This window comes from Salminus brasiliensis, chromosome 22 (genome assembly GCF_030463535.1).
Source record: "Salminus brasiliensis chromosome 22, fSalBra1.hap2, whole genome shotgun sequence".
Taxonomy (NCBI): Eukaryota; Metazoa; Chordata; class Actinopteri; order Characiformes; family Bryconidae; genus Salminus; species Salminus brasiliensis.
The window spans coordinates 3,796,205-3,809,830 of NC_132899.1; the positions used below are offsets into that span (position 1 = coordinate 3,796,205).

General features: G+C 44.3%; 1 protein-coding gene across 4 annotated transcripts in view; it reads left to right on the top strand.

Annotated features, from left to right (window-relative positions):
- Nucleotides 1–13,626, top strand: part of sdk2b (sidekick cell adhesion molecule 2b) — a 411,671-nt gene that overhangs the window by 366,488 nt on the left and 31,557 nt on the right. For all 4 annotated transcript variants that reach the window (XM_072667047.1, XM_072667049.1, XM_072667048.1 and 1 more), the window contains exons 23-33: nt 1,716–1,825; nt 4,227–4,377; nt 4,503–4,740; nt 6,740–6,855; nt 7,397–7,586; nt 7,678–7,776; nt 8,264–8,458; nt 9,710–9,911; nt 10,998–11,101; nt 12,232–12,302; nt 13,025–13,160. In XM_072667047.1, coding sequence (XP_072523148.1) covers nt 1,716–1,825; nt 4,227–4,377; nt 4,503–4,740; nt 6,740–6,855; nt 7,397–7,586; nt 7,678–7,776; nt 8,264–8,458; nt 9,710–9,911; nt 10,998–11,101; nt 12,232–12,302; nt 13,025–13,160 — 1,612 coding nt within the window. The remainder of the gene's footprint in view (nt 1–1,715; nt 1,826–4,226; nt 4,378–4,502; nt 4,741–6,739; nt 6,856–7,396; nt 7,587–7,677; nt 7,777–8,263; nt 8,459–9,709; nt 9,912–10,997; nt 11,102–12,231; nt 12,303–13,024; nt 13,161–13,626) is intronic.

Consider the following 13,626-nt stretch of genomic DNA (forward strand, 5'->3'; position numbering starts at 1 on the left):
TGTTAGTATCACTGGGTGACGATGTGTGTGAGAGGGAAATTCCTCAACGTCAGTGATGTTCAGCGAGATAAACCCTTTGAGAATCCTCATCCTTTCCAAGAAATCATACTTCCTGATTTTGACTTGCCAAACAGGTGCTGTAGTGTGATTGCAGTCTGATTGCAGGTGCCTGTATGATCTTTCGCTTCTTCTTTCTAAAAGTAACGACAGAATTCAGGACATCTAGAGGGGCCCCGGGTGGTCCAGCGGACGATGGCGCGGAGGCTCGCTGGTTCGTATCCCAATCAAGCTGCTAGCCATCGACAGCCCGAGGGGCCCGAGAGAGCCTTGCCAATTGGCCTTGCTCTCTCTAGGGTGGGTAGATGGCACTAACCCCCACATCACACTAGTGCGGCGCTGGCCGTCACTGGCGTCGGCTATCCGGTGCGTCAGAGCCGGGGATGCAGCGTTTGTTGGTTGCCTGGTGACGTCGCATCGGACGGAGGCAGTTCAGAAAAAGAGGTGTGGCTGGCTGCACATGTGTCGGAGCGGGCGTGTGTTGGTCTCGCCCTGACTGGTGTCGAGGGCATTGCGTGTAATTGGTGTGGCATGCAGTTAGCACTATGCTAGTAGGTCATTTTTGCCTCATTCTTGGGAAAGAGAGCCCTGGTAAAGCACTTCCACTGTAGATCCCCACAGTCTGAAAGAAGCTACATACTGAAGGTGACACTTCTTCAGTACCTTTTGCATTGTTTTTGTCCTCCACCTCTGAGGCCGGAGCACTCCGACCAGACGGACACGAGCGAGCACAAATGTGGGGTTGGTGCAACAAGGCCGGAACTGTCTGGTCGAATTCGAGATGCCGAATTTGTGTTTGTCGGTGTCTGATGATGCTCAGGCAATCGGCCATGACTTCCAACACACCTTTCCACATGCTTTCCACCCGCTTGCCTGGTTAACAGAGCAACCAGCTCACCGATCCCGCTGTTTAGCTCGTTTTTGCTAAGCTAAGCTAGCACATCGATATAGGCGTCGTTTTGTGCTAAGAGGACGTAGTTATTGCCAAGAAAGCTATGCGCTGGGGAGATGCTGTGCTATTCTTGGAGTTTGCCATCGTATATGAGGTGAAGCTAGCGAGCTAGCTAACCTTTTTAATCAGCTGGTCGGACTAACTGGAGACGCATTGGACTGTCCAGTGTAAACGCATGTGGATATAATCTTATCAGGTGTAAACGGGGTCCTCTAGCAATATCGGTTACCTGACTTTGGTGTTTAGGATAAAGCAGTAATCTGGGCTGGCTGGGGTCCCTGAGGACTGTATCTGATCCCAGGTCAGCCCTGTTACTGCATTGACATTGATACATGTGTGTAACCATGGAGGAGCCAAGGGGGCAGGACACAAGTCGATAATGGTAGGAAACAAAAGCAACAGAGAACTCCATTAAGTACCAAAAGACCATCTACAGATGGCGTTAAACAAAGCCAAGAGAAGGATAAGACAAACAAAGGGATGACAATACACTGAATTTAGATAAGAAACACCTGAGGGCAATGACAAAAGGGCGTGGCTACAGACCACACACTGGCAAGAAGTGGCAGGACGTAGGAGGAGCTTAAAAACAAAATAAAAGCAAAAGCACCAGGCCAGAGACATGAGGCGAGGTGAGCATGGAGAGAAGGCTGGTAAAGATGGACAGCACAGGGCTGATGTTTCCTGATCTGCATTCTGTTCTCAGATCAGTGTGGTGGGAGAGAATGAGGACTGGGTGATGGTTCACCAGCTGGCCAACGAACCTGATGCCCGCTCGCTGGAAGTGCCAGCTCTAAACCCGTACACCTTCTACAGGTACCACAGTTTTACTACAACCCTTATGCATTCTGCAGGTACCACACTGTTACTGCATGCCCTGCATCTTTAACAGACCTTCGAAACACTACACCTTTAGTGCAGCCCCTATACATTCTACTGATATCACACCTTGAATACACAACTCTTATACATTATATATGTACCACACCTTTAATGCAACCCCTATATATTCTACAGGTACCACACCTTTAATAGACCCCCTATACATTCTACAGAGGTCACACCTTGAATACACAACTTCTATATATTCTATAGGTACCAAACCTTTAATGCACCCCTATACATTATATAGGTACCACATCTTTAATACAACCCCTATACATTCTACAGATGTCACACCTTGCATACACAACTTCTATACATAATATATGTACCACACCTTGAATACACAATTCCTATACATTATATAGGTACCAAACCTTTAATACACCCCTATACATTATATAGGTACCACATCTTTAATACAACCCCTATACATTCTACAGATGTCACACCTTGCATACACAACTCCTATACATAATATATGTACCACACCTTGAATACACAATTCCTATACATTATATAGGTACCAAACCTATAATACACCCCTATACATTCTATAGGTACCACATCTTTAATACACCCCCTATACATTCTACAGATGTAGTACCTTGAATACACAACTCCTTACATTCTATATGTACCACACCTTTAATAGACCCCCTATACATTCTACAGAGGTCACACCTAAAATACACAACTTCTATATATTGTATAGGTACCACATCTTTAATACAACCCCTATACATTCTACAGACATCACACCTTGCATACACAACACCTATACATAATATATGTACCACACCTTGAATACACAATTCCTATACATTATATAGGTACCAAACCTATATTACACCCCTATACATTCTATAGGTACCACATCTTTAATACACCCCCTATACATTCTATAGATGTCGTACCTTGAATACACAACTCCTCACATTCTATATTTACCACACCTTTAATACGCCCCTATACATTCTACAGATGTCACACCTTGAATACACAACTCCTATATATTGTATAGGTACCACACCTTTAATACACCCCTATACATTATATAGGTACCACATCTTTAATACAACCCCTATACATTCTACAGATGTCACACCTTGCATACACAACTCCTATATATAATATATGTACCACACCTTGAATACACAATCCCTATACATTTTATAGGTACCAAACCTATAATACACCCCTATATATTCTATAGGTACCACATCTTTAATACACCCCCTATACATTTTACAGATGTCACACCTTGAATACACAACTCCTTTAGATTATATAGGTACCACACCTTTAATGCAACTCCTATATATCCTACAGGTACTACACCTTTAATACACCCTCTATACATTCTACAGATGTCACACCTTGAATACACAACTCCTAAACATTCTATAGGTACCACACCTTTAATGCACCCCCTATACATTCTACAGGTACTATACCTTTAATACCACCCCTATACATTCTACAGACGCCACACCTTGAATAGAGCATTCTAGAATTCCATACATTTGTAGAGGGTACAAATTCCACACATTTACTACATCTTCTATATGTGCCCCACCTTTACTACAGGTACCATACCTTTAATACAACCTCTTCTGTACATATCACATCTTTAGTACAACCCCTATACATACTACAAATACCACACCTTTACTGCATACTGTATACCCCTATACATTCTACAGATGCCACACCTTGAATACACAACTCCTATACAGGTCAATAAGTACCACACCTTTAATACAACCCTTATACATTCTATAGGTACCACACCTTAAATACCACCCCTATACATTCTGCAGATGCCACACATTGAATGCAAAGCTCCTATACATTCTATAGGTACCACCTTTTAAGACATCTGTTGAACAGTCTATAGGTAACACACATTTAATACATCACCTATACATTCTACAAATACCAAACACTTCTATATATATACTACACCTTTACTACAATAGCTACATCATGACCACAACTTCAACACTTGCACTGATACAATACTTTACTTTCTTTTACCTTCTTAAAATACCATGCCTCTACTATAGTCCCTACATATTCTTTACCTGCCACACCCTTATTGCAACTCACATCACACATCACACCGTCTACAGGCTCTAATCATTCGCTAGAACTTTCATACATTATACAGGGTACATAGACCACACATTTAGTACATCTACTATACCTTCTATAGGTACCCATCTTTACTACAGTCCCAACAGGTTCTATATTTACCACGTCTCACCGTCTCATCTCTATGAGCCCCCGTCAGTCTTCTCCTGATGGTTAATGTCTGCGGTGTCTTTTGCAGGTTTCGTATGCGACAGGTGAACATCGTGGGCACCAGTCCTCCCAGCCAACCTTCTCGAAAGATCCAAACCTTGCAGGCTCCACCTGACATGGCCCCAGTCAATGTGACCCTGCGCACAGCCAGCGAGACCAGCCTGTGGCTTCGATGGGTGGTATGCAATGGCATATTTTGATATATATAATTTTTTTATTGTTATTGTTTTTATATTATTATTATTATTATTATTATTATGGGCTTGTGCAAGTTATATAAGCATGTCTCCTGGTGTGTGTCCAGCCCCTGCCAGAATGGGAATATAATGGTAATCCAGAGTCAGTGGGCTACAGGATTCAATATAGCCGGACCGGCCCCCAGGCCAAAGCCCTAATCCATGTAATCCCTGACCGCCTGGAGAGGGAGTTCACAATAGAGGACCTGGAGGAGTGGACAGAGTATGAGGTCAAAGTTCAGGCCATCAATGGCATTGGAGTTGGGCCGTGGAGCCAGCCCGTACGGGGACGCACCAGGGAGTCCGGTAAGAGATCAGAGATTAGCTGTGGCGTGACAGGTGGGACTGGTGTAACAGGGGTAGGTAACTAAGGTAGGAGTGGGACAGTAGTGGAAACAGGAAAAGGAGTGGGGTAACTGGTGTAAGAGAGGATTTAATGGGGTAAGTTTAGCGTAACAGGGGTATGCGTAATGTGACTGCGGTTAGGAGTGAGTAGGAATGAGGTAAAGTACAGTAGAGTAACTGGATCCAGAAGTTGAGTTGATGTGGGTGAAATGGAGTAACTAGTAAAAGTGGGACGAAATGGGGTAAGAGTGAAATCACAGCCATAGAAATATGTTAACTAGAAATAGTAATGGGGTAACTAAGGGTAACTACATGTAAAAATTGGGTAACCACATGTAGGAATGGGGTAATTAGATGCAGTATGGTAACTAATATGGTAACTAGATGTTGTAATAGGGTAACAAGTTGTGGGAGTAGGGTTTATAGATGTGTGATTTGTAGATATAGAAATTGGGGAAATATGGGTAATTAGATGTAGACATGGGGTAACTGGGGTAGATGTAGGAGTAGAGAAACTAAGGGTAATTAGGTGTAGAAGTACGTAACTAGATGTAGGAATGGGGTAAGTGGATGTAAGAGTAGGGTTGCTAGATTTAGGAAGGGGGAAGTGGATGTAGGAGTGGGGTAATTATATTTAGGAAGGGGGAAGTAGGTATTAAAGAAGGGTAGCTAGATTTAGGAAGGGGGAAGTGGATGTAAGAGTGGGGTAGCTAGATTTAGGAAGGGGTAAATGGATGTAAGAGTAGGGTATCTAGATTTAGGAAGGGGTAAGTGGATGTAAGAGTGGGGTAGCTAGATTTAGGAAGGGGTAAATTGATGTAAGAGTGGGGTAGTTAGATTTAGGAAGGGGTAAATGGATGTAAGAGTGGGGTAGCTAGATTTAGGAAGGGGTAAATTGATGTAAGAGTGGGGTAGTTAGATTTAGGAAGGGGTAAATGGATGTAAGAGTAGGGTAGCTAGATTTAGGAAGGGGTAAATGGATGTAAGAGTGGGGTAGCTAGATTTAGGAAGGGGTAAGTGGATGTAAGAGTAGGGTAGCTAGATTTAGGAAGGGGTAAGTGGATGTAAGAGTGGGGTAGCTAGATTTAGGAAGGGGTAAATGGATGTAAGAGTGAGGTAGCTAGAATTAGGAAGGGGTAAGTAGATGTAAGAGTGGGGTAGCTAGATTTAGGAAGGGGTAAATGGATGTAAGAGTGAGGTAGCTAGAATTAGGAAGGGGTAAGTAGATGTAAGAGTGGGGTAGTTAGATTTAGGAAGGGGTAAGTAGGTATAAAAGTAGGGTAGCTACATTTAGGAAGGGGATTTAGGGGAGATAATAAAAGTAGGGCAGCCTGAAACCTCCCTTTGCAGAAGAGTAATTGTGTATAAATGTAACTCAGAAGGTAATCAGGTAATTGTTTACACAATTACATTTATATAGTTATGTAATAGACATGTACACATACAGCATAACAGCCCCCCCCCCCCAAAGTCTTTCTCAGTGTTGAATAATGTGAGCATCTTTAACTGATAGCCCGGGCGCGTGGCTGCGGTACTTCCTGCTGTAATGAGTTTGGGGGGCCTTAATGGAGTTTAATGGGGGAGTAAAATCTTTAACTCTCTCACACCAGCCTGCTTTCCACATTTCAGCAGAGGCATGGAGGGTAGAGTGTGTGTGTATGAGGGGGTGTGTATATGAGAGTGAGAGAGAGGAAATTGGGAACAGATGGAGTGTGTGTGTGGAAAACTCGAGCATTTTTTTTATGTAGCCCAGCAAATTCCTGCTCTCTCAGCTCACAATAGCAAGGAATTCCACACACACACACACACACACACACACACACACACACACACACACACACACACAGCAATCCAAGGAATAATGGACTGCATGGACAATCTGGACTTCAAAATCCTGTGATTAATATCTCTCTCTCTCTCTCTCTCTCTCTCTCTCTCTCTCTCTCTCTCTTTCACACAGTTCCCTCTTGTGGACCCACTAACGTCTCTGCCTTCGCCACGACCTCCAGCAGTATCCTAGTGCGCTGGTTTGAGGTCCCAGAGCCGGACAGAAACGGCCTCATCCTCGGCTATAAGGTCAGCGGCGCTGGAAGAAACATCTCAGAATCGAGAATAACCAGAAATATGAATTGATCTAAACAATAAATAGTAAATAACTGTAAACTGTTTGGACAAAAGTATTGGGACACCTGCTCATTCATCATTTCGTCTGAAACCAGAGCATTAAAAAGAGTATCTCCTTCATTTGTTGGAGTAACCGTCTCTAGGCTTTCTGCTAGATGTTGGAGGAGCATTGCTGTGAGGATTTGATTGCATTCAGCAACAAGAGCTCTTGTCTTACCATACCTTATCCCTAACTAATCCCAAGAGTATTAGATGGAGCACCGTCCATCATTCCAGAGAACACAGTTCTTCCACTGCTCCACAGCTCAGTGCCCCTCTACCCCCATGCCTGGCATGCCTGGTCCTATTCTATTGGCAGTACTTCTGTACAGGGACTAGACAAGCTGTGTGTGTGTTGTGCATTTGCACATCTGTGTCAGCAATGGGGGCAAGTTAAAGTGCATCCAACAAAGCCTGGTCTTAGACCTCATCTCTCGCCCTCTCTCTCTCTCAGGTGGTCTATAAGGAGAAGGACTCGGACTCCCCTCTGCAGTTTTGGACGGTGGAGGGAAACTCCACCCACAGTGTTCAGCTGACGGGTTTGGGGAAGTACGTTCTGTATGAGATCCAGGTGCTGGCCTTCACGCGAATCGGAGATGGCCGCCCCAGCTCCCCTCCCATCCTCGAGCGCACCCTTGATGATGGTAGGCATGGAGGAGTCGGCCCCCTCTGCACAGCATACGGAGAGTCTGCTCGGATAAGCTGAAATCCTGTCTCTCTGCCTGTCTCTCCTAGTGCCTGGACCTCCAGTTGGTATTCTGTTCCCGGAGGTCCGGACCACCTCTGTTAGACTCATCTGGCAGTCGCCATCTCAGCCCAATGGAATCATTCTCGGTTAGTCAGTGTGTGTGTGTGTGTAATGTTTCCTTAGTCCCTCAGACAAAAGTATTGGGACGCCTACACATTGTTTCTACTGGCTCTCTACTAGACTTTGGCTAAAGCATTGCTGTGAGGATTTGGTTGTATTTAATAGCCATCCCTAACTCATCCCAAAGCACCATCCATCATTCCAGAGAATACAGTTCCTCCACAGCTCAATCCTGCTGGGGGGCTTTATACCCCTCAAGCCCACGCCTGGCGTTAGGCAGCATGGAGCTAATAGGTTCACAATTGGAGTCCTATTCTATTGGCAGTACTTCTCTACAGGGACTAGACAAGCTGTGTGTTTGTGCATTTGCACATCTCTGGTTGCAACTTAAAGTAGCTGAATTAATTCATTAGAAGGGGTGTCCACAAACATTTGGACATGTAGTGTATGTTATGTGCTACTAATTAAACAGTCTAATAATTCACTGGTGTTTCTGATGCACCCCCCCTGCAGCCTATCAGATCACGTATCGGCTCAACTCCACCAACAGCAACACGGCGACGGTGGACGTGTTGAACCCGAGCGCTCGGCAGTACACGGTTACCGCACTGAAGCCGGAGTCCGTCTACGTGTTCCGCATTACAGCTCAGACACGTAAGGGCTGGGGGGAGGCGGCCGAAGCCCTGGTGGTCACCACAGAGAAGAGAGGTAACCTATGGCAACAGCCTCAATCTGCATTCATATTTAATTTTATTAGAAACATAAATGTAGGTATTGTGATATACACTGAGGAGGCGGAGCTACAGTCTCTCATTAGGGTGAATAATAATTAATAATGCTCTAAATGTAGGTATTGTGATATACACTGAGGAGGCGGGGCTACAGTCTCTCATTAGGGTGAATATTAATAACGCTCTAAATGTAGGTATTGTGATATACACTGAGGAGGCGGAGCTACAGTCTCTCATTAGGGTGAATAATAATTAATAATGCTCTAAATGTAGGTATTGTGATATACACTGAGGAGGCGGAGCTACAGTCTCTCATTAGGGTGAATAATAATTAATAATGCTCTAAATGTAGGTATTGTGATATACACTGAGGAGGCGGGGCTACAGTCTCTCATTAGGGTGAATAATAATTAATAACGCTCTAAATGTAGGTATTGTGATATTCACTGAGGAGGCGGAGCTACAGTCTCTTATTAGGGTGAATAATAATTAATAACGCTCTAAATGGAGGTATTGTGATATACACTGAGGAGGCGGAGCTACAGTCTCTCATTAGGGTAAATAATAATTAATAACGCTCTAAATGTAGGTATTGTGATATACACTGAGGAGGCGGAGCTACAGTCTCTTATTAGGGTGAATAATAATTAATAACGCTCTAAATGTAGGTATTGTGATATTCACTGAGGAGGCAGGGCTACAGTCTCTCATTAGGGTGAATAATAATTAATAACGCTCTAAATGTAGGTATTGTGATATACACTGAGGAGGCGGAGCTACAGTCTCTCATTAGGGTGAATATTAATAACGCTCTAAATGTAGGTATTGTGATATACACTGAGGAGGCGGAGCTACAGTCTCTCATTAGGGTGAATATTAATAACGCTCTAAATGTAGGTATTGTGATATACACTGAGGAGGCGGAGCTACAGTCTCTCATTAGGGTGAATAATAATTAATAACGCTCTAAATGTAGGTATTGTGATATACACTGAGGAGGCGGAGCTACAGCCTCTCATTAGGGTGAATATTAATAACGCTCTAAATGTAGGTATTGTGATATACACTGAGGAGGAGGAGCTACAGTCTCTCATTAGAGTTAAATGGCATTTTGTAGGTGGACTTTTTATAAGCTTTTTCTGTGTGTGTGTGTGTCTGTGTGTGTGTGTGTGTGTGTGTGTGTGTGTGTCTGTGTGTGTGTGTGTGTGTGTGTCACTTTGACCACCAGCGCGACCCCAGCCCACCAGTCGTCCCACAGTGCCACAAGAGAGTGTGCAAGCCCGTAGCGTACTGTTGGCATGGGAACCCGGCAGCGATGGCCTCTCTCCAGTTCGCTATTACACGGTGCAGGTCCGAGAACTTCCCAGCCGGAACTGGACCGTCCACTCAGCGTCCGTCAATCACGACTCCACGTCGTACATCGTGGACAGGTGTTGCATTTTCACAGCCAGGTCTCAAAAACTACACAGTACCATGAACAAAGAACCTTTCGGTTCCCTAAACCTTAGAGAACCTTTGTTGTAAATGATGTATGTCAGAAGAACATAGTGTAAAGGTTCTTGGAAGAACCCTTGAATTGGTGTAGAAGTTCTAGATGATGTGCAAGTTTTTAAAACCTTTAGAAGGTTCTTCACTCACTTAGAGGTTCTTCTTCACTCAGAGCAAATGTGGTTCTTCTAATTTGCATCAATAGTAGAACCATCACATTTTTTGGGAACCATAAGGTTCTTCTTTACTCTGAGCAAAAAGTGTTCTATGTCTTAAATGGCTCCGTCCACAAGAACCTTTAAACCATAGAAATGAGCAGTTCTACCAGGCTAAGAACCGTGTAAGCAATTAAATGGTTCTTTTGAGTTACAATGTATTGGTTCCGTATGGATACATAGAACCTTTGAGGGACACATTTTTTCGGAGTGTATGGCTTGGCTCAAAGAACCCTCTTTTTTGGGTCATTATTGTTACACACCTAAATGTGACTCTTATTAGGAGAAAAAAATCACCTCAGGTGGTTCTATGTTCTGGTTCTAGATAACTGCAGATAATGTTTTCACTGCTCTGACACACCTTCCAGATTTAACCAGTTATTCAGCACTATTTTACACACTGTTTAGCGTGGTAGTGTGCAGTGTGGGACACAGCCGTAGTCTCAGCCTCAGAGGCTCCGCCCACACTTCTCTAAATTCTCTATAAGCTGCCACAGCGGTCCTGATTTTGTCAGCTCCATTCTGATTGGCTATCCGAGCACCCGTGTTAACACACCCCCATGTGTCTGAAGGGTTGTGATGGAGACTCTGAATCGACTGAACCAGTTGATTCAGAAAATGATCCACTGATTTGAAAGACGCCACCTGTTGGTCAGAGTGGTGTAACTGCACTGCAAACCTGAATTTATCAGCCAGTATTTTCATTGGTGTGATTTTTGCTGTTGTTGTTGATTTAATTCTGATGTAAACATTAACATTTCTTTCAAATTTGTTGTACTTTAAAACGTTTAGAAGATTTTTTGTGCGTTTCAGGCTGAAGCCTTTTACCTCCTACCAGTTCCGAGTGAAGGCCACCAATGATATTGGGGACAGTGAGTACAGCGAGGACAGCGAGGCTATAACCACCCTGCAGGATGGTGAGAACTGACTGACTGCTTTCAGTAACAGGATAAAAAGCTCCTCAGCACAGAAACTCACTGTGTGCTAGATAGATTCACACACATTCAGCTTTATCCTGGAGACTGAGTACAGTGCAGTGAATAGGCAGTGCAGATAGCAGCATTGTGCAAAACTTATAACATGCAACACTATGAATATAAGGAATATGGATATATGTCTATGATTAATGTTGTGAATATAATAAGTTATAGGTCACTATACATACTTTCATTAAAAGTCCATAAGGTGTTTTCCTTCTCCTGTAAAGTAAAGAATTTGGAGATTTTTGCACGGCAGTGATGAATGGATGGAAAGATGGATGGAAGGAAAGAAAGATGCATGGATGAATAGATGGATGGAAAGATGGATGGACGGATGGATGGATGTATGAATGGACAGACAGATGGATGGTAAGATGCATGTATGGATGGATGAATAGATGGATGGATGGACGGATGGAAGGAAAGATGGATTGATGGATGGATGGATGGTCAGACAGACTGATGGATGGGTGGATGGATAGATGGATGGATGGACAGATGGAAGGAAAGATGGATTGATGGATGGATGGACAGATGGAAGGAAAGATGGATTGATGGATGGATGGATGGTCAGACAGACTGATGGATGGATGGACGGATGGATGGATGTATGAATGGACAGACTGATGGATGGGTGGATGGATAGATGGATGGATGAAAAGATGGATGGATAGATGGAAGAATGGTCGAATGGACAGATGGATGGATGGATGGATGGATGGAAGGATGGTCGGACGTACTGATGGATGGGTGGATGGATGGATGGACAGATGGAGGGAAAGATGAATGGATGGAAAGAAAGATTGATGGATGGATAGATGGATGGATAGATGGAAGAATGGTCGAATGGACAGATGGATGGATGGATGGATGGATGGAAGGATGGTCGGACGTACTGATGGATGGGTGGGTGGATGGATGGACAGATGGAGGGAAAGAAAGATTGATGGATGGATAGATGGACGGACAGATGCATGGATAGATGGAAAGATATATATATATATGTATGGCTAAATCTCTCTTTTGGCTCTCTCTCTCTCTCTCTCTCTCTCTCTCTCTCTCTCCAGCTCCAGATGAATCTCCCGTCATCCTCTCTGTCACGCCACACACCACCACCTCTGTTCTGATTCGCTGGCAGGTCAGCTGACTGTATTGTTCCCGCCTCTGCTTTAGTAACTGATGGTCTTTATAATTAGGTAAAGGGTAAAGGTGCACGTATTTGTCACTGTACACTGTACACACATGTGTTAGGGGCAGTGAGTACACACACACACACACCCAGAGCGGTGGGCAGCCAACTCCAGCGCCCGGGAAGCAGAGAGGGTAAAGGGCCTTGCTCAAGGGCCCAACAGTGGCAGCTGGGAATCAAACCCACAACCCTGTTATCGATATCCCGGCGCTCTAACCACTGAGCCACCACTGACCGTGTTTATAAAGATCGTCAGGTATTATAATGTGAACACTGAGTGTTTGTACATGTGCCAGAGGTCTGTTTTCAGTGTGATGTACACTATATGTCCAAATGTTTGTGGACACCACTTATAATGAATGCATTTAGCATTGCCAGCTGTAGAGAAGTATTGCCAATAGAATAGGAATCTAGCGGAAGAACTGTGTTCTCTGGGTTGATGGTGGTGGAGCTCCATCCAGTACTTTTGGAATGAGTTGAGGATTTGGGGATTATGAAATGGGGTGATGGACAGTAGAGACAGGTACTCAAACAAAAGCAGAATAAACTCTTTTTAATAGCCTTGAGCAGGTGTCCCAATACTTTTGTCCATATAGTGTGTGTGTGTGATATATATATATATTTGTAGGTTTATGATGCTGAATATGTGTGTGTGTGTGTGTGTGATCCAGGCTCCAGCAGAGGAGAGGATTAACGGAATTCCTCTGGGTTTCCGTGTCCGGTACCGAGAGCTGCTGTATGACCGGTTACGCAGCTTCAGCGTCCAGCCTATCAACAGCCCATCCACCAGCTGGGCTGAACTCACCTGTGAGTACCTGTACACACATATACACACACACACACACACACACACACACACACACACACATATACACACACACCAGTGATTTACCTGAATGTGAATATAGAGATAATCTATTCTAAAGACAACACAGACACCCATAGGAGGCTCAGGCGCATCTGCCACTCTGTCCGAATACTTTACTGACCCTTCCTTTCCTTTATTCTGCTCTACATATCTCATGTCCTTAGTAAATACAGTATACTGGGAGAGGGCCCCGAGTGGCTCAGCGACCCCTCTAATGCACATGGGGGTCGCAAGTTCAAATCCCCAGCCATGCTGCTTTGCCATCAGAACCTGGAGCCTGAGAGAGCACAATTGGCCTTGCTCTCTCCGGGTGGGTAGATGGCGCTCTCTCTCCTCATCACTCTTAAAGCGATGACTGGCACAGGCGTCTGTTGGCTGGTGCAGTGGAGCTAGGGACCCAGCGCA